General features: G+C 34.1%; 1 protein-coding gene across 1 annotated transcript; it reads right to left on the bottom strand.

Moving 5' to 3' along the window:
• Positions 1–15,803: 15,803 nt before the first annotated feature.
• On the bottom strand, positions 15,804–18,373 carry LOC18107119 (B3 domain-containing transcription factor FUS3). The gene is made up of 6 exons (XM_024589319.2): positions 18,224–18,373; positions 16,844–16,933; positions 16,580–16,680; positions 16,363–16,409; positions 16,197–16,273; positions 15,804–16,091 (listed from the first exon to the last, which is right to left on the bottom strand). The coding sequence occupies exons 1-6, from the start codon at positions 18,371–18,373 to the stop codon at positions 15,804–15,806; spliced, it is 753 nt and encodes a 250-aa protein (XP_024445087.1).
• Between the last annotated feature and the right edge of the window lie 3,678 nt (positions 18,374–22,051).

Genomic DNA, 22,051 nt, shown 5'->3' on the forward strand with positions numbered 1-22,051 from the left:
GTGTGTGTGTGTGTGTGTGTGTGTGTTTTGGTTGGTGGTCTCATATGAAAGGGGTCCTTTCTGGCACTGTAAGGGTGACTGTTTGGCAGTAAAATTAGGCCATCTCTTTACATTTTTATACAGATTACTTAATTAATACATTAAAAAAATACGAAAGAGTTTTTTTTTTTTTCTAATTAACGTAGGTGTCTGGTCAATCTGCGTGTATCTCGACTAATCTCATGAGTCCTGAAGTTAATGATCATGTAAGTCTTTAGTAATCCTGAGATTTATAGAATTTAAATTGGTAACTTCTAGGAAGCAAATCCAGAGTCTGATCAGTTGAGCTTGTTTGTATTTGAGTTAGTTTGAGAATGAGTTTGAAATTGTAATTTTTAAAAATTTAAATTTATTTTATGTTTTTAATTATTTTGATGTGTTGATTATAAAAATAATTTTTTAAAAATAAAAAAACATTTTAAAAAAACCATTATTATATTTTCAAACAAGATAATAATCTTGAATGTGATTCTTTATATTATTATTATCTATAATCTAAAATAAAATGAGATTTGAAGCTTGAACTTGTTTAGCAAGATACTTTTGTCAACATGTTTAATAAAATCTGATCTTCTTGCTGTAAATAATGGAATTTGTTTTTTTTAGAGAGAGAGAGAGAGAGAAATTAAGGTGTATGCATATATAATCATGAAGAGAAATTGCAGTTCTATGAATAAAATAAAATAGTATATTTTCTAATTATGTTTTTTTTTTAATTATACATGTTCGAACCAGTTTACACACATCTTGACTTATCACTCAAGATTCTGAAATTAATAATCAGGTAAACCTCTAATAATCTTAAAGTTTATATCACTCAAACTAGTAATTTTTAAAGATTAAATTTAGGATCTAATTAATTAATTGAGGCATATCCTCCTAATATTGTAATTATGTTTTGGGAACCTGAAAAGAGCAATAAAGGAGATAATATTGATGCTCCTCCTGTTTGACTACAGTATACCATTACTGAGAGGAGAGGACTCTGCAGGAAGAAGAAGACAAAGCTAAGGAGGAACATCACATTACGTTAAAGATGTGGACGAAACATTCACGAAGCTTCTATCTGTTAATTGCCCATCGCGTACATATTGTCTTGCCCTCGATCCACCCAGCCGTCGCCCCTGGAGAGTTTCATTGTTGGCTTGGTTTCTTCTGGCTTTTTATACAAAAAAGTCATAAAATAGTTTTTTTTTTATTTTTTTTTATTTTGATGAAACATGACTTTTTTTATTAGTATCATGATAATATTTATATGAATATATAAAAAAATAATTGATTCATGACAAAATATAAGAATTTCAAAATAACAAAATATATTTTTTATTCTCATTGAATATCCATATATTAATATTTGAAAAAATTACATTTAGCATCCTGTAGTTATATCAATTTTTCACTCACCTTTAATTCTTTGAAAAATTACATTTTAATTTGATAAAAATAATCAAATTACTCTCATATATATTAAATAAAAAATAAACCAAAATAAAAATCTATCTTCTCTCTCTCCAGGTGGCAATTCTCTCTCTAATTCAAAAACAATTTTCTCTCTCTTTCAGAATCAAAAGAAAACACGGAAATGTGTTGTTTCTAATCGACTTCTCTCACGATTGTTTTTGTTTATAAAGTTAATGTCTCTTCTTGCACAGTGTTGCTGGAATATCGCATGGGTTTCATCCAAGAGTGGAGACATGTTAAAGGATTGAATGGGTTACAGTGGTTACGATTTTATTAATATTTTTTAACTAGTTTTATATAAAATAATTTATAATTCTTGATTGAAATATTAAAATTTTTAAAAAATAATTGAAATTTTCTAATATAATGCTAGTATGTTTTTTTTTAGTTAAATATTGTTAATTCATTTGTTTATATGTTTTCTCGATGTAACCAAAAAACCACAAATTTGTAAATGTTGAAACAAAAATCTCGAAGCTAGAAAAACCCTAAAAAATCTCTTTTTTTTTTTCAATCAACAATAAACAAAATTTCAAACATGTTTTTTTTAATGTAAAAGCAATTAGTATTTTGTTCACTAAACACCCTAAAAAAACCCCAAATTGTTACTATTCATAGTTTTAAGTATTTACTTAAAAACATGTTTAAGTAATTGTATACTCGTGATTGAACCTGATTGTTAATGGTTTTTGGAAACCTAAAATAAAAAAACAAATTATATCGGTTACTATTTATAAAATCCTAATTTTTTTAATCTTTACTTAAGAATATATTTAATTAAAATTTAATCTTTTTATTAACTTTGTTTAACCTAATTAATAATGTTTTCCTTTCGGAAAACATATAAACCACCCCAAAATGCAGGTTAACTTTGATGTAATAGTGAATTCTTCACCATATATATATATATATATATATATATATATATATATATATATATATATGTGTTGATGTTAATATTGATAATACTCTTCTCATGTTGCGAATGCCAAGGTATGTTAAGAATGCCGAGCTGTTTTTCAGATAAATTTAAATTATGTTTGTTTTTGTGTTTTAAAAGTGTTTTTAAAAAAAATTAAATTTATTTTATTTTTTTCTTTGCTTCAAATTAATATTTTATTGATGTTTTTAGATCATTTTAATAAGTTGATGTCAAAAATAATTTTAAAAAAATAAAAAAAATTATCTCAATATATTTTTAATAAAAAGATACTTTAACTAAATATTTTTCTATATACAATGATGAAGTTGAAAAGGCAACAAAGTGCTATTACTTTTTGAGGGAGAAGATTAGGATTTAGATGACGACGATGGCAACTAGTTTTGTAGTGTTGTAAATATGGGTGCTGATGTAGGAAGTCATGGTGTTGGTGCTAAAATGGGTGATGGGAAATATAATGATTTGGGTGATGGAATTTTTGCTCGATGAAAAATTATTGCTCATGGTTGAAAATGGTGAGGGAAAACCAAGAATTTGATGTTTATTTGTAGGTAGAAGTGGCAAGGAAAATAGAGAAATTTTATTTAATATTTGTAAAGAATGATATAATTGGATATTTTTTAAATATCATTTTGCAATTATTTATTTAAAGAAGATTTTTATTTTAAAATGTATATAAAATAAATTGAAGGCCAATTGAATGAAGCATATGCAAGCCCGGGCTTCAAAGGACGATTTAGGTTGTGTTTGTTTTCTGGAAAGTGGTTTCCGGAAAACCACTTTTCAAACTTTCCCATGTTTGTTTGCCATTAGAAAAGTTGGTCAACGGAGAACACTTTCAAGTCAAAGAAAAATTTGGCTTGGTTTTCAGGAAAGTGTTTCCCTGGAAAATTTGGGCGGAAAACACTTTCCGGAAGTTGTGAAAAATTTAGAAATGTCATTATTTGCTGATTATATCAAATTTGATCCTCAAACTTTTGATTGCTATATATAATTTGTTTTGAATATTTATTTTTCAATTCCATCTCTTAAAATTTAATTTTGGTCTTTATTTTTATAATTGCTATTTGTTTTTTTCTTATCATTTTTTTATTGAAATTTTTTATCTATCAAATTTGGTCCTTATTTTTTTTATTGTTACTTATTTTATTTGAAATAATTTATGAAATGTTAATTATTATTATTTTAATTTATTCACCTTTCATTTTTTTTAATTTTTTAGATTTGATCTCTATTATTTTGATTATTATTTATTTTATTTGAGATAATTTATGAAATTATAGTTTTTTTCAATTTCATTCTCATTCAACTTTTTAATTTGTAAGATTTGTTCCTTATTATTTTAATAAACTTGAGAAAAATAAAACATTAATAAGTTATTTTCCAGCTCATTTTCCATGACATAACCAAACACTGGAAAGTGTTTTCCAACTTATTTTTCATTACACTACCAAACATCGAAAAATATTTTTCCGGAATTCACTTTCCCTGGAATTCACTTTCTAGAAGGAAACTACTTTCCAACAAACAAACAGGGCCCTAAGCGGAATTGTGCTTGCAAAACCAAGCTTATGCGCTTGACCTTTAAAAAGAGGGCTAGAGATTGATATGCCTATAAGATTAGGCCCATACCTAGCTTAAAAGAAAAGAGTCCTAGAGCACCCCAGCCTTCAAAGGTCGGCTTGCATGGCTGGTTGTTTTAAAATGAATTGATGAAACATTGTCCCTCATTTTTTTAATTAGAACATATAATATGTTGTTTGCTTAGGCAAAATCATGTCATTAACTAGAACATATCTTGATCAATGGAGCTGATAAAAAAATCAGGGTTAAGTTTTTAAATTTTTAAAATCTAAAATTTTATTTTTCTTTTCACCTAAGAATACAAGAAAAAAAATCTCAAGAACCTTGATAAACTCATTTTTAGCTCCGAAAACACTATGTAATCAATCTAAAACTCAAAAGTCAAATAAAAATAATAAGAATATTTTTAGAACCTGATTTATCTTTTTCTGGCATGGTTAAAGGGTAAAAACACCTCCACCAAACTTTCCACTCCAAGACGAAGCAACCAACAATAAAATCATTTTTTTTAATTGTTGAAATGTGACCAACATAAATGTTTCTCTCTCTTCTTTCTTTTTCGACAACTTTCTCCCTCCTCTTTCAACATAAGAAAAATGATGTTTTAAGACTAAAATATAAACACCTAAAACTATAGGGATTAAAAATGCAAAAAAAATTAAGGACTAAATTGAATTGCTATAAAAATTTCAAGGACCAAAATGAACATTTCACAATATTTGGGGGCTTAATCGTGAAGTAAATGAGGTTTTATGAACAAAAACTAAACATTTAAATTACAGGGCCAAAAATATAGTAATTGAAAACTTTAGGGATTAAATTGAACTTGTTTAAAACTTTAAGCACCTAAAACTACATGGAAAAAAAATGCAAAAATTGAAAACTTTAGGGACTAAAATGAATTTCTATGAAAACTTCAACTACCAAAATGAGAATTTCACAATATTTAGGGGTTTAAATGTGAAGGAAATGAAGTTTTATGAGCAAAACATAAACATTTAAGATTAATAGAACCAATAATATAATAATTGAAAACTTTAAGGACTAAATTGAACTTTCTCAAAACTTTAAGGACCAAATTGAACTTCTATCATCATCCAACGTGTAGTAAAACACCCACTGTTTTAGTTTATTAGGTGATAGGGGCAGCTCAGAACAACGACTTCTGTTTTAACAAAACTTGTTGTAGTGATGTAATTTTTATTCATACCTTCACCATAATTAGGAATAAATAATTCTTCTTTTATTACACCTTCAATGAAGTTGAGTTAATGGATGACAAAGCTTAATCGAAGCAAAGTCTTCATTAATTTAAAGTTAGGACAATTATTTTCTTAAATATGGAATTAATTATACATCTTTGTGCTGATTTAGTTAGCCTTTTTTTATAAATATTTGATAATTTTGTTTACATAGGTAATTAATTATACATATTTGTTTACATTGGTTCTGCTAGCTGCTTACACCGATCGGGTCCAAGATCTACAAGCAAGAGTTCAATTTTTTCGCCCTTCAAGTCGTTTTTTATAGCTGATTCCCCCGGCCTTTACTCTCATCGAGCAGCAGTGAGAGTGGGTATTTTATAGCGGCAAAGGGGACAAGTACTGTCTCTTTGCTCCCCCACTGAAGAACGCAATGACAGTGGTAAACATGAGAACAAGGCATCTGAACAGATTTACCAAGCTTTTATTCTTCCATGCATACCGCTCAGTATCCATACGATTAATGAGACATAATATCCCCTTCTTGTATTACTGGTTTCTCCAATCCTTCAATGTCAGTTCTCCAATAGTGATTAGGATTAAGTTGTTGCTGCATTGCTTCCTTCATCGCCCTGCAAATCTCATTCGGCACAATACGTTCATGGTAGACACATTCTTGATCTACTATGGCCTCGACACCAACTTCAACAGAAATAATACTTCCTGTCACACCCGGATATTGATCTACTATGGTCTCGACATCAACTACAACAAAAATAATACTCTCTGTCACACCCGGACATCGCGGTGACCGATTAGAAATTATCTCTCGATATAGAAAAAGAACAAATATCTGACATCTTGTTTTTTTAGGGGAAGAAGGTCTTGTTCAAGAAGTCGCCACCTAGTATTATGGTCACAAGGAACTCTAAACTGGTCAACAAAGATTCTATGGTACGTGACTGGTTACGCAAAAGGAAAGATGCTATTACCCCTTAAGCGTTCCTACCTAAGGCAGATTGCATTGCTGGTTTTGTCTAAAATTGCTAAGAATTTGTTCTCCTTTTCCTTTTCTATCATTCCTTTCATGTTCCTGACTCTAGCGTCAGTGAACAATTCCTACAAATATTTCCAACTCTGGCATTGGTAAATATCGCGCAAATCCAAAAAATGTGATACTCTTGACTCTAGCGTCAGTGAATATTTTCGCAAAAAAATAAATTTGAAGAAGAAATTTTCTATGCCATTTTTCTTGTTTATCCTTTATTATTATTAGCCCTTTTAAAATGGAAATAAAAAAAAAACTTTGCACGACATGTTTGCATTTAGCAGTAATATTAGTCCACAGATTGAGCACATAGCTAAAATAAAATACAAACACAAAGAAAAAAAATAAAATAAAGTGTGAGGGACCCACAAATAAATCAACGAAGACCCCCGAATGTTTTTGGAATTTTCGATATCAAAAAAGGGCTCGTTGGCCAAACATCAAACTAGAGTGACCATAAAAATTATGGCCAGGGCATAAGGGTGTGTTTTGCCAAATACACCCTTAGCAAACACAATTTAGGCTGGCTGGGCCTAAAGCCTAGACCTGGCCCACTCTTTTTTTTAGGGTTGGATCAAGCCCAGCCAGTATGGGCTGGGTTGGACCCAGTCGGCCCGGCCCGGTCACTGGCCCAAGCTAGTGACCCGGTTGGGCAACAGGCACGCGTGGCTTAAACCACGTGTGCGCTGCATAGTGCGAAGGTAATTAAATTACCTTCGCACTGTTTTCTTCTTTTGCAACAAATATGCAGAAACAAAGAGAAAAGGAAGACTTTACCTCGCGATGACGAAGGCGACAGTAACAGTTTGAGCACTCCCGAAGAATTCTCTCTTCTTCCTCCTCATTTCGACTTCTCCTCTCTCTTTTCTGTTCGGTCTCTCCTAACTCTGCTTGTGTTTGTTTATTAATAGGTTCTCCTCTGTTTTCTCTCCTTTTGTTTTTCTCTAGTTTTTCTGCTTTTTTCTTTTCCCTTTTTTTACATATACTGAAATCTGTATTTATAGTGTCAGAGTCCCTTTGCGTGTGAGAAACAAAGTTTCAATCAAACTTAATATTCTCTTTTTTGAAGTTTGAATTTGATTAAGAATCAAATTTGAAAGCGGATAACTATCATTATCTTGAAGACACGGATTATCTTGAAGATAGGGATTATCTTGAAGATAAGAATAGAATGACAAAAGCACATTGTAATCCCTAGTTTTCACGCAAGTTGTCAAATCACACTTTTCATCGAAATAAATCCCTGATCTTTTAATTTTACATTTTAAACCCTGTAAAATTAAATTAAAAAGCCAATGGGCCAAAATTGAGTTACAACAGTTGCTCCCTCTTTACAATGCTTATAGTGCAAAGGCATTAGGAAATTTATTTTCTTTTGACTTTGTATAGTAAGTTTTGTAAAGAAGAATAATTGTGAAAACCCTTCCTCTTTTTCTTTCTTTTTTTTATTGAGTTTTTGTTTATATTTTTTATTTTGTTTTTAATTTTTTTAAATAGTCTAATTGTTACAAGCGACCTGCTCGATGAAGAATGAAATGCGAAAAGGGTTTCGCGAGTGGTCTAATTGTTCCAGGTGACCGGCCTGATAGGAAGAATCAACGCGAAAGATTTCGTGAGTGGTCTTATTTTTCCAGGCGACCTACTCGATGAAGAATAAAACGTGAAAAGGGTTTCAAGAGTGGTCTAATTATCCAGGCGACCTGCCCGATAGGAAGAAGCAACGCGAAGGATTTCACGAGTTGTCTCATTTTTCCAGGTGGCCTGCCCGATGAAGAATAAAATGTGAAAAGGGTTTCACGGGTGGTCTAATTGTTCAAGGCGACCTGCCCGATAGGAAGAAGCAACGCGAAGGATTTCACGAGTGGTCTCATTTTTCCAGGTGACGTGCTCGACGAAGAATAAAACACGAAGAGGGTTTCGCGAGTAGTCTAATTGTTCCAGGTGACCTACCCGATAAGAAGAAGCAACGTGAAGGATTTTGTGAGTGGTCTCATTTTTCTAAGTGACCTGCCCGATGAAGAATAAAACGCGAAAAGGGTTTCGCGAGTGGTCTAATTGTTCCAGGCGACCTGCCCGATAGGAAGAAGAAAAACGAAGGATTTCATGAGTGGTCTCATTGTTCCAGGCGAACTGCCCGATGATGAAAACTATAGAGAGAAATTTCATCACCAATTTTATTTTTTTTAGAAGTTGTCTCATTGTAATGGGTGACCTACCCAAGAAAAAGAAAGGAAAGGGTCTCATTGTAATGGGTGACCTGTCTAAGAAAGAAAAGAAAGAAAAGAAATGTCTTAAAGGGACGTCATGATGGGGCTCAAAGGCGCACTTGAAAAGGAGGTGAGGGCTCAGAGGCGCACTCGAAAGGAGGTAGGATTAGGAAACGCACTACCTTGAATGCTCGAGGGCTCGGAAGCGCACTTGAAAGGAGCTGAGGGCTCAGAGGCGCACTCGAAAGGAGGTAGGGTTAGGAAACACACTACCTTGGATGGTCGAGGGCTCGAAGGCAAGCTTGAAAGGAAGTAGGGTTAGGAAACACGCTACCTTGGATGGTCGAGGGCTCGAAGGCAAGCTTGAAAGGAAGTAGGGTTAGGAAACACGCTACCTTAGATGGTCGAGAGCTCGAAGACGCGCTCGAACGGAGATGATACGAAGACGCACTTGTAAAGGAGGTGAGGGCTCGAAGGCACAATCGAAAGGAGGTAGGGTTAGAAAACACACTACCTTAGATTTTCGAAGGCTCGAAGGTACACTTGAAAGAAGGTAGAGTTAAAAAATGCACTACCTTAGGGATGAGAAATGAAAGGTGGTGGAAAAATACAAAGAGATTTTTTTTTTGACGACCTAATTCTCATGGGCGGTCTGCCCAGGTTAAAATTTCTCAAAAGTGAAAATTTTCCAAAAGCAATTTCAATCTTAGCCATTTCAAGGCGGCTTCCATTTGATGGATCCCGTAAGAGATTTCTCTTGTGAACTTTGCAAAACTCATTGTCCAATGTCTCAAAGGTTAGATGATTTACATGCATCTTTACCTGATTTGAAATATAGGCCCCCATTTCTTCTTAATCTTCTTGTTGCCTAATTGATGAGGACTTGTTATCTCATATTTAGGTCATCTTTGTCGTTTGACTTCTAGCCCACTCGAGTTGGCCCATATAAGTCTTTTCCCATATTTGTTTACACAACTCAGCCTTCATGGTGCCCATTGTTGCCCACTTGCTTGCTTTAGATTTTCTGTCTCGTCATATAATTTGAGAGGATCATTCATTAAACACTTGGTGTCACTTATTGGAAGTATCAAGCTGCCCTTTGTAAATTAAAATGCCCTCTTGTCTTGTTGCAGGAGATGTTCTTTTTTTTTTTTTTTCTAGTGGGGATTGATTTTCCTTCTAAACACAATGTTGCCCCCTTGTACTGGCCATTACCCCTAAGTGTGCTTTGTTAGCAACTCAAACAAATGATGATTTTAAGTGACCATTCTCTCATTTCTCTTATTTTCAATTTGGTGGAGGAATATTTATCTAGAATGAATCTTGAAATCTTGATCTTGCATTTTGAAAACAAAAATTGTTTTGATGTAAGCATAAAACAATTTGCTTTTGAAATCTTGCAACTCTCTGGTTTTTTCTTGGAAAAGAAATAATTTGCTCCTGTGTTGGGAATATTTGTCATTTGATGAAGGTACGTCAAGAGGTGACCTTCTGTTTTTATGGGTTTCAAAGTGAAGGGCTCGAGAAAAAACTCGAGGTTTTGTTTAAGAAAAATTTATCTCTTCTTGAACACTCATTTTATCAGCATGAATAATAATGAGTAGTTTGTTCTCGATGTCATGACTCCTATGAAAAAGTACTCTTTGCATTTTGAGAGCATTGTTTATTGTCTCTGGTTGCTTGCTTTCTTGATTAGAAAGGACTTTTACAGGCACGTAATGTAAGCTGGGGTTTTTGGCTATGAAATAAAAGGACTCATAAGGCTCAAAGAGTGTTTCGGGGTTTCAAAGACTAAGGATCACTATCAGCAGTTTGACTCTTTATGTCATTCATCTTTTCTTTTGCCGCTCTTCTTTTATTTGCTCTTCATTGCTTTACTAGGGCATATTCATTTTGTCTTGGTTATCACTCTTGCTTGTGAATTGGGCATGCCCCCTAGCATTTGAGTTTCTTAGGCTCCTTTGCCTTTTCGGCTTTCTCACGGCTTTTTCATCTTTTCTCATTGAAAGTTTTACTTGCCCCCAGTGTGGGGTGTGATCCTAGTAGGGATTTTTCATGAAAGAAAAATTATTCAGGCTCAAAAAGGGACCGCAAGGGATATACTTTTTTAGAATATGAAAGAAATAACAAAGATGGCATTTCCTCATTTTAAATGCAAGTAATTAAGATCAATAAACTTTGGTCTTGTCCAATGTGATGGTTTGGTCTTTGCAAAGAGATGCATTTCATGAGTCTATGAGCAAAGAGTTCACCACATACCATTATTCATACATTTAAAACAACATGGCTCAAGAGTCATGGTGTGAGGATGAGAGTTCATTTTCTATTCGTGTATTTTGGTTCAGAGTTTAGTCACCTTAATGAAGGAGTTGCTTGATTCATGTGTCATTCTACAAGTAGAATGTCAAAAATATCATTTTAAATAAACATCAAATTTATTTTTGAAATCAAAATGCAAGTTCAATTTTTCAAAACTCCAATGGGGAAACTGATTTTAGTAAAAGAGATGAATTGTGTCTATGAGATCACGCGGGGCTTCAAAAGTGTATTTGTGAGTTCTTTAGAGAGAACCCTTTTCAGGATGTTTGGATGTAACTCAACAAAAGAGACGCATTTAAAGAACAAACTCATTATTTCATTGACACTTTTAGGAAGGAGGCTCAACAACAAAGACCTTATGCTATAAGGTAACATATAAAAGGGCTAATCATTTAGCAATAATTGATTGGAATTTCTAGAATCTTCCAATCATCTCTCTCCTAATGAACTCTTCAACAAGGGCACATTTCTAATAATAAACTCTTCAACAAGGGCACATTTCTAATAGTTAGTTGAGGTCACGTCTAGACTAATCTTGGTCTAATTACACTATAACGTCATCTTCAGGATGATTGATCACTAGGTGTCTTTGTTTTGGTAGTTTTTCTCTCATTTTTGTAACTACCTTTGACATTGTGAACCTCAATTTCTTTCCTTTCTCTAGTGAAACGTTTCTCCTCAGTCGAGTCAACAATCCTTCCCCAAACGGATGGCTTGTTCAATCCTCTTAGCTATAGCAACCAAGTCAGAAAAATATTGTGTAGAGCTTCCCACAAGGTATTCAAAGTATGGTGCTTTGAAAGTGTTGATAAACAAATTGATCATCTCCTTTTCCGAAAAAGGAGGATTAACCTGTGTGGCTGTCTCACGCCACCTTTGAGTGTATTCTCTTATGGACTCCTTGTTGTCATTTTTCATAGCTTGCAAGCTTGCCCTATCAGGGCCCACATCCATATTGAACTTATATTGTCTAATGAAGGCATCAACCAAGTCCTTTTATTTTTTTACCTTGGTATTGTCGAATCGCATATACCAAGTAAGGGCAACGCCACTTAAACTGTCTTAAAAGAAGTGAATAAACAGTTTTTCATCATGGACCACCTCAACCATTTTGTTGCAGTATGCCTTGAGATGAGTTACAGGGCATTGAGTTCCTGTATATTTGACGAACTCTGGCACCCTAAACTTCTTAGGAATGACTACGTTAAGTACCAAACACATCTCAACAGCTTTTATATGGTCATGTAGGCTAGTTCCCTCGAATGCCCTCAGCCTTTGTTCCAGGGCAGCCCATTTGTCCAGTCCATCTTCTTTTATCATCTTGTTCTTTTGAGATTCCTTCATTGTAAGATCAATGGTAGATGATATTCTTATGGGATATGCTGGTTGAGAAAATTGGGAATACATAGCCTGTTGAGACACCTCACTTGCCCCGAGATTCTGTGGATTTACGAGCATAAGTTCAAGTTGAGCTGTAAATTTTGCTTCTTCAGGTTTAGATCTCAAGGTCTGTTTGAATAGGCTAGTAAGCCTTGCGACTTCTTCTCTAAGACTTTCCATCTCTTTTCGGTGTTGGGGTTTCAACTGGACTTTTTCTTCGTTTTTCATTTGTCTTTTTCGCAGTCGAGTATTATAAGTGTGTTTCAATGAGGGACCTATATTTCACCTGGAGTGCAGTATTATGACAGTTTATAAGTGTATGTTCAAACATGCATGAGGATGAATGCAACATATTGGGTATGGATTCGCCTTTTATGGGGTGACATAATGATCGATATTCTTTGGATGTGTGGTCAGATCCAAATCTGATATGCATTGCAATACCGAGAAGAGATCTGTTTCGCCTTTTGTCATTTGAGCTTTCAGCCATATTCCTGGTGTCTTTCATTATGCATCTAATATCTTTGAGTAGCGGTATCTCACCGACATCCATTTAAAGACAGTCTCCGTCGGTCATTTGCAAGGATTCAGACTCAAGTCCATACTCAACAGTTGTTATCTTAAGAATAGCGGCCATTACATCACCCGAAAGCATGTTTAAGCTTATCACAGGGATTAACCTAAAGGATAGGTTCTAGTCATTAAATGCATCGGGGTAGTTTTGCTATCTAGTCTCAATGGTCTTTCGCATGCTCAGTGATCGTCCTTAAAAGGTTGATATAAGGTTTACAAGTAGCATGAAGATAGAGGCCCTAAGTAATATCAGTTCGGCATATCGACCACCGTCGAGCAAAACAATCATGCGAGAGTTGGATAGTTTCGCGAGCCTTACCCAGGCTAAAGCCATTGGGGTGCCGTTACTCCTCCACTTATCTTAAAGTTGATACCACACGTATTAAAAATGAGATGAGTGATGTGTGAAGGCCTTAGATCCATATCCAATAAATATGCAAGATAAACATGAATAACTATGCATGCTAAAACAATAAAAAGAGAAAAAAATAAAAAATAAAAATAAATAAAAATAAAACTTTGATAAACACAACATAGTAATAATAAAGAAAACAATACGACAAATATTGTTTAGCAATAAAAAAACAAATAGCAAAGCTTAGTCCTAAGGTTCTCAGTGGAGTCGCCATTCTATCACACCCGGACATCACGGTGACCGATTAAAAATAATCTCTCGATATGGAAAAAGAATAGATATCTGACATCTTGTTCTTTTAGGGAAAAATATCTTGTTCAAGGAGTCGCCACCTAGTATTATGGTCACTAGGAACCCTAAACTGGTTAACAAAGATTCTATGGTACGGGACTAGTTACGTAAAAGGGAAGATGCTATCACCCCTTAAGCATCCTACCTAAGGCAGACTGCATTGCTGGTTTTGTCTAAAATTGCTAAGAATTTGTTCTCTTTTTCCTTTTATATCCTTCCTTTCATGTTCCTGACTCTAGCGTCAGTGAACAATTCCTACAAATATTTCCAACTCTGGCATTGGTAAATATCGCGCAAATTCAAAAAATACGATACTCCTGACTCTGGCGTCAGTGAATATTTTCGCAAAAATATGAATTTGAAGAAGAAATTTTCTATGCCATTTTTCTTGTTTATCCTTTATTATTATTGACCCTTTTTAAATGGAAATAAAAAAAATCTTGCACGACATCTTTGTATTTAACAGTAATAGTCCACAGATTGAGCACATAGCTAAAAACAAATACAAACACTAAGAAAAAAAATAAAATAAAGTGCGAGGGACCCACAAATAAATCAACGAAGACCTCTAAATATTTTTGGAATTTTCTGATATAAAAAAGGAGCTCGTTTGACCAAACATCAAACTAGAATGACCATAAAAGTTATGGCTAAGGCATAAGGGTGTGTTTTGCCAAACACACCCTTAGCAAACACAATTTGGGCCCGGCCCACTCTCTTTTTTTAGGGTTGGGTCAAGCCCAGCTGGCTCGGCCTGGTCACTGGCCCAAGCTAGTGACCCGGCTAGGCAACAGGCACGCGTGCGCTGCATAGTGCGAAGGTAATTAAATTACCTTCGCACTGTTTTCTTCTTTTGCAACAAATATGCAGAAACAAAGAGAAAAGGAAGACTTTACCTCGCGATGACGAAGGCGACAATAACAGTTCGAGCACTCCCGAAGAATTCTCTCTTCTTCCTCCTCCTTTCAACTTCTCCTCTCTCTTTTCTGTTCGGTCTCTCCTAACTCTGCTTGTGTTTGTTTATTAATAGGTTCTCCTCTGTTTTCTCTCCTTTTGTTTTTCTCTAGTTTTTCTGCTATTTTTCTTTCCCCTTTTTTTACATATAATGAGATCTGTATTTATAGTGTCAGAGTCCCTTTGCGTGTGAGAAATAAAGTTTCAATCAAACTCAATATTATCTTTTTTGAAGTTCGAATTTGATTAAGAATCAAATTTGAAAGCCAACAACTATCATTATCTTGAAGACATGAATTATCTTGAAGATAAGGATAGAATGATAAAAACACATTATAGTTTCTAGTTTTCATGCAAGTTGACAAATTATATTTTTTTATCAAAATAATTTTTTGATCTTTTAATTTTATATTTTAAACTCTAAAAAATTAAATTAAAAAGCCAATTGATTAAAATTGAGTTACGACGCTCGGAAGGCAACCCCTTGTGAGCAGACGACGCTTTTCTGACACAATCGCTGCTAATTATCTCTGTTTGTTTGGTTAGTGGGACTCCCATGGAAATCAACGTCTCCACCGATTTCTCACGAGGAAAAGTATCCTCATTAAACGAACAAGGAGCTTCAACAGTTCTACTTGAGACCATGTTTCGGAACTCTGGTAGATGCATCTTGTAAATTCGAATTCGACCCGACACCAGGCCGTAACATGTAACGGCGGAGAACATTCAGAAGATTGAACTTAACTTCTATTGTTGACGGCTCGTTATTACAGTAGCAAAACGCAAACCTCATTTTCTGAGAAGACAGAAAAACGATCCGTTTGCGAATTCGCAGCAGTTCATAACCTTTACTAAATTCCCCTCTCGCGCAGGATTTGTAGCGAGTAGGCGCGGACATGATGATGATCAGAGCTAGCTGTTTGGTTGGTAAACAAGACAGTAATGAAATTGTTTAATTCTACTATGGTTAGCCTAAAAATTTCAATTCTGTTTGGAATTGCGTCTTCAAAGCCATGGTTTGGCACCAAATCTTAGCTTTTAAGAGTACTGATTTCTTAAAACCATGGTTTCTTAAACATCTACTTAACCTTATTTTTTCCAACTCAACTAGGCACAACACTTAGATTGGTAACGAACAAAAGCTTTAACAATGCTAGAAACTAAGAACAGCCGGAGCAAAAGCTAACTTATCACACATTGATCATAATTCTAGATGGCAATGCTGTCGGTGCAACTCGGACCTGTCAAGTTCAAGACTGCTTACCATCTTTATTATTACATATACAGGAAGAAGTGCACTGCTTAGAACAACATATGAAGTCATCCTTGATTTCAGGTAACGCTCTGTTGTTTAACAAAATGCACTACCCTATTGTTTTTACAAAGAAAACTAATAGAAGTCATCCAGAAACAAGTTCTCGACAGATCCGAAGCTTTCCAGATTCCCAATCCTTGAGAAATTAGTCATTGATCCACCCAAAAAATCAAGGGGTGAGTCATTTGAGAAGGCAGTGGTGTCATAGATAAACGACAAGCCTGTGTTGTCAACCACAGGATAGTTCACATAAAAGGAGCTGAGTTTGCTAACTTCATAATCGTGAACAACGAAGTCATTGACAGCATTTCTAGCTATATCAGTATATACATTTTGGTCCGAGGCCTTCTTAGCTTGGATGACCTGAGAAAACATCAAGAACATGTAGCTATTAGCATTCAAGAATAGCTAAAATGCTTTCTAATCGTAATTTCACCATCAATCTAAAGGTTTAGAATAGCAGCATACATAGTTCTGACTTTGATTATCTTGGTATACCATAATGAAGTCTCCTAACTCTAATCCATGAGCGCTAACGAAGTCCCCTGCGATAATTTGATACAAGATTGGTGATTTATCGCTCTATGGAAAAACAAATTGAAAGGAGAAGTTTACAAGGCAATCGAGGTTGTACCAGTGTTTTCAAGCACATACATTCGACTATTGTTATTAGGCCAGTACCTGCTTACAAAAAGTAAAGTTAAATTCACGAGTCCAGCAAGTATGTTTTGATCAAACTTGTTTGAAGCTCTACACACAACCAACCACTTCCATGTTCAAAGGACTATATATATATATATATATGTACGATGTCAATCTGTCATTTAAAGGGAATGGAAACTTGCATGCACCTGTACTTAAAGCTCCAAGCATGTAGACCATCTAAGTCATCCATCCTGATAAAAATCCCCTCCTTGGACTCAAGAGCAGGGAGGTGTGCCTCGGCTGCTTTCTGAAATATCGGGCCATCGGAATAAAAAAAAGGTTCCACCAGGAAAGAAAGTTAATTAAAGATTAAATTGTTGCACAATGGAGATATATTGATAATGAAAAGACAAAGTCCAAAATATATGAATCTTGAGAAATGGAAATACAGAATACAGTATTAATTAGACCTTTGGGAGTATGATTCTCCTCAGAGAGCTTACATCACTGTTCTTAAGTTCCTTTTGGAAAAGGAATCTCAGTCTCCTTGGATCAATGGCCTATGGCATAAGATCATTTGGAGTCGTCAATAATTTAAGAAAATTCATCACATTATCAATCTAAATTGCAACTGAGAAATACAAAGTAAACAACAAGGATGATTTGTCCAACATGTGAGTAGTTCAAACCAAAGCAAGATTAATAAAGGAAATACATGTGGCAATGCTTCACCATGCATGTGTCTCGGTGTCTTGCAATTGACAAAATTGCAAAACATCAAACACTTTATGCATTTGGTCTCTACGTACCGCATTCAAAATAAATGACAAGCAAATTCAAACTGGAAGTTAGGGAAAACGAATCTCGACTGAATTACTCCGCCAACGACCGGAAGATATTAAGGATAACAAATTAATGGCAGAAGAACAGTTAGCTTGCAAGATATTTTACCTTATGAGACCATGAATGTTAATTTAAATGCTGCCGGAATAAATGAAACAGCTCAGTAACCTATCAGTTCTATAAATTAAGAGTTCCGACAACACCGGCCGCCGCAGAATTCCCCAAAATCATGCCACTTGTTTTGCTTATGCAGTAGATACATGAAGCAGCTCTATGGAGTCAGATACATATCAGTCACTTTATTTCAATTTTCTACACCACCCCATGATTTTGAGAAGGCAAATAATTGGAATGCATAAAACATCAATAGATCACTTACAGATCTTGGTTTCCCTTTCAACCAAGAAAATCAAACTAGTTTTATTTCCTATAATAATTCTTCAATTCTAATTTTATTTTCTTAATGGGAAGTTCTATTTATATTAAAGAGAAAACTCGTGTCTAGCGTATAACTAGCCTCAAGATTCTCAAACCCTATCACATATCAAATCCGTTCAGGAGTTGTTGAAAAAAGCACGTCTTGGGGGCAAAAACATCATAGCTAGTTCACAGTCAAACAAAATGAGATACCAATTTCCAACAACAATTAAAATTTAATCGAATATGGATGAAAGAACAGAAACGAACCACTTAGCATAAGCTTACCTTGAGCAACACAACATCAAGTTGTCCAAATAGGTCAAAAGTTGTAGTAAATCCAACACAATTTATGATAATGGCATATGACAATTAAGTTGATTCAATATATATTAAGCTATATATAAAAAGGATAAGCTTCTCACACGTGCGGGGAGGGAAGAAGGGTCCTGAAGAGAGAAGGTAGGCACGTCCAAGGTAGTGGTGGTAGAGCAGGAAACATTAGCAGAAAAAGAGAGAAGGTGATTGATAGTAGAAGATGATCTCCTCTGTCTGGGCATCCTTTTCTTCCTTTTAATCTCCAAACCCACCATAGAACCAGCAAGGTGATCACGGTTCGACCCGTCAATAACAAGATCCGAGCCCCCTTCAATATTGGGAGTCTGCTTATTGTCCCCCTCCTCAGTGACACCTTCTCCACCTGCCATCCAAGCACAGGCCTCGGGTTTCTCATGAACCATCCCTTGGTGCATCATCATTAGCTAACAGGTTTTTTTTTTTCTTTATATTTTCTATTTTGTTTTTATAAAAAGATAAAAAGGAAAAGAGTGCTAGTAGCCAGTGAATAGTGAGGGTGTGCTTTAGCTAGATTTCAGTGAGAGAGACTGTGACTGCCTCTCTCACTGTGTGGCTGTGCAGATCGAAACTACCGGTGATCGACGCTCGGCAGTCACGAAATGGGGGGTTTTCTTGACTTTCTTGTATGCCGTGAGTGTTTAAATTAAGAGATCATCAAGAAAAAGTAAAGCTGGGTCTTTTTCTATTTTTAGCAGTAAGGGTTTTTGTATTGATTTCGCTGCCTGGTTTTTATGCCATTTGTGTTTCTTTCATTCATGCTCTCACTCGGATCTTTCGTTCCCATTACCCATCTTTATTATATTTAATTTTCAAAACATTGAAACAATAATTACAAGTAACATGGGCCTGGCTGGTGAGATTCGCTAAACTGAACAAGGTAGGGTTAGGGTTTAGTCTGTACATTGAGGTGGTTATGGTGACAAATGTGCAAAGTGGATTCATGGTTGCTTCTTAGGGATCGATCTCTTACTGTGACATAATGGTCTTGTAGTCTTGTAGATGTAGAATTAACTAGAGTTAAGATACTTCGGTTAGTAGCTAGCTAGGGTTCATATTGAGAAAAGAGAGAGCAGTGGAGTATGGAGGGTGGAAAAGAATAAAAATGCGATAAAAAGGGGGGTGGGTGGTGGTGGTGGTTAGGGAGTGGCCAAGAAAAGGCTGACGAATGGAGGGTGAAGAGAAAACAGGTGTTGCAAAAGCTCTGATTACTGCGTGAGAAATCAATGGCGTTTTTTGGACTCCGTCTTTCTATGTACAAAAAAACAACGCCCCCTTCTCTCTCTTCTTTCTCAAAGACAGGACTAGTCGTTTTTTTGAATTTTAAAGAGGGAGACAGAAATGAACCACTACATAGGTGTCTTGGCTTCATTGCGCGCCAATTCCAGGGCTTCTTGGAGCTATTTGTGTCTTGGGTGTTATGCTCGTACCAGAAACCACTGTGCGAGTGTAAGAAGAATATTTACAAGGGGAGAATCAACACCAGATTTTATTTTTTTAAAATCAAAGAAACATACGCACACATGCAAACGAGGGAAATTTGACCAAATATTGATATGATTTGTAAAATTGATCAAATCAAATCAAATACTATACTGTTTATTACCAAGAAGATCATGATTTAGCGTAGTTTGTAAAAACACCATCCACCGGTGTTTTTTTTGCTCTTTTCATTGTCTTGATAATAACCAGCAAAAGTTTTGGATTCCATAACGTCTGAAAATCAGCCACGTGCTCACCATGCAAAGATGCATATATATATATATATATGATGTCATACTAAAAGAGCTAGAATCAATCACATACCGCACACGAAAGCAATTAATAAATATTTGGAATAACGCAATCAAAGCATCTAATTTCAGAAGTATTTTTTAATCAGAAACAAATTTTTGTCAAAGATTCCATTAGAAAGTATAAATTCTTAAACCAGTGTTCAGGTAATCCCCAACTAGAAAATAATAATTATTAAAAGAAAATTTTTGTAATTACAAGTGAAAATTCTAAGCAAATGGATGAGAAGCCTTACATAAATTAAAGAATAAATTTGTGCGTGTAAATATTAATGGTAGGGCACACCCGCGCTTAATAACAAATTTATAACTAAAAAATAATAAAACTTAAAGAAATTTTATTATGGCTAAGGTGAAAGTTTTTCGGTACGGAATTTAAATAAAATGATAAAACTTTTATATACGGGAAAAATACCGACAGATAGGGATATAACAGAAAACATAAATGAGTGACATTTTCATAAATAAAAACAAAATCTACTCTCCCTTTTTAAGTTTGAATTGATGGTTTGGAGGAGGAACAAAGCTTGGGTTTTCTTTTTCTTTTTCTTCTTCTCCTTAATTTTCTTCGAAATCTCTCATTCGTGGTGGCATGGAGATTGAAATCTAAGTGAGTTCTACTAATGAAAACCCAAACAAATTAGAAAAGAAACTTAAAGAGAGTGAGAGAGAGAGCGAAGTTGGAAGTTTGTTTGCCTATAGGAAAAAAGTGATGATATTGATTTTGGGTTAATTAGTAAGGTAAGATGTTCTTTTACCATTAATTCCATTTTTACTCTTGTTTTGCTTAGGGATTGAAAATCCTCAAATTTAGAAGGTTTATGATATTTTTGTATTAAAATGTTGATTTGGGATGATTTTATTGATGTTAAGTTATGAAAATAATATGGGAATGGTTTAATCTAGAAAAAAACCCTAAATCTTTGAAGTTTTTAGGGTTTTTGTGAATTTGAAATAGAAACAGAAAATTATTTAAATTTATTAGTGATGATGATGTGGTTTGCATGTTTGTCGTGGTTCATTGAAAGTATACTTAGGTTTTTTGGTTTTGACATTTCAATGATGTTAAAGAATGATTGAGGTTGGTGTTGAATATTAGAATAGGGATTTCTGAGAGTTTTTTTTTTTGTTACAAGATGGAATTGTGAAAAATGGCTAAATTGGATGGATTGTTGGCATTTTGAATAATGTTTTTTTTTTAAAAAAAAAAAACTTGATTGGTATGATGATGTTGGTGTGTATAATAAATTATTTGGTATTGGTTATGGCTGTGAATTATTGGGAAAAAAGTATAGAAGTTAGTGGAATTATGTAAGTTTTGATGTTCTAATGAAGTTAAGGTTGCTTAAACTTGATCATGATAATTGTAAATTAGTTTTTGAAGGTGTGAACCATGATTTGTTATGTTTTAGAAAAGTTGTGTATGTATGTGTTTATGTAACGGATGGGTTAGTTAAATGCACATTATCTGTTTGAGAAAATATGAAAATGATTGTAAATCTAATTATGATAAATAAGACATGATTGTTATGTTTTGGAGAAATTGAGTAATTGGAAATCAATTATGGTGATGGAAACTCTATAATAGCTAGCTATATGGGAAATTTTAGAAGATTTGAAAAATGTGATTAAATTATATTAGTTTTAGATGTCCTAATGGTATAGGAATGCTTAAACTTGTAATTTATTGCATGATTGCATACTTATAAACATGTTCTTTTTTTTTTAATAAAGGGATGTGGAATCCTAGGTTTGTTGTGGTTGAGATGTTTATTGACTAAATATTTGGTTAATTAGTGTTTGAGAATTTATAAAGTGAGAAACAATTGAAGAAATTTGATCATCCAAAGATTTTTACTTAGAAGTGGCTGAAATTTAGTTTTAAGAATTTTGAATAATTGACATTGATTTTTGATTAACTTATGTGGTTATGATTTTTCATGTTTGATTTTGAGTGTGAATGGTGTAGGGTTGATTATTGCGTGTGTAGTTATGAGAAATGAGAAATGAAATTACACAAGTGTGAAAATTTTGCATGTTGAATATATTTGACTATTTGAGCATCGAGTTGGAATTGTAAAAGTATGAAATTTCTATGTTAAAATCCTAAATTAATAATGTGAATATTAATTATTGGTTTGTGATGTATTGGACATTAAATTAAAACTTGAAAATATAGAAGTCCTATGTGAGGAATATTTTGATGGCATGAATACTTATAAATCATAATATTGATTAATGTTTATAATGTGTTTGGATATTAATTGGAAT

Source organism: Populus trichocarpa, chromosome 17 (genome assembly GCF_000002775.5).
Source record: "Populus trichocarpa isolate Nisqually-1 chromosome 17, P.trichocarpa_v4.1, whole genome shotgun sequence".
NCBI lineage: Eukaryota > Viridiplantae > Streptophyta > Magnoliopsida > Malpighiales > Salicaceae > Populus > Populus trichocarpa.

Bases quoted from the DNA above. Each gene is read 5' to 3' on its own strand.
- LOC18107119 (XM_024589319.2), bottom strand. From the start codon at position 18,373: ATGGTTCATGAGAAACCCGAGGCCTGTGCTTGGATGGCAGGTGGAGAA. The intron at 16,681-16,843 runs GTCTAATTAATA...CCGATATTTCAG, and splicing joins GGAGAATCATACTCCCAAAG to AAAGCAGCCGAGGCACACCT. The intron at 16,092-16,196 runs GTATGCTGCTAT...ATGTTTTCTCAG, and splicing joins ATAATCAAAGTCAGAACTAT to GTCATCCAAGCTAAGAAGGC.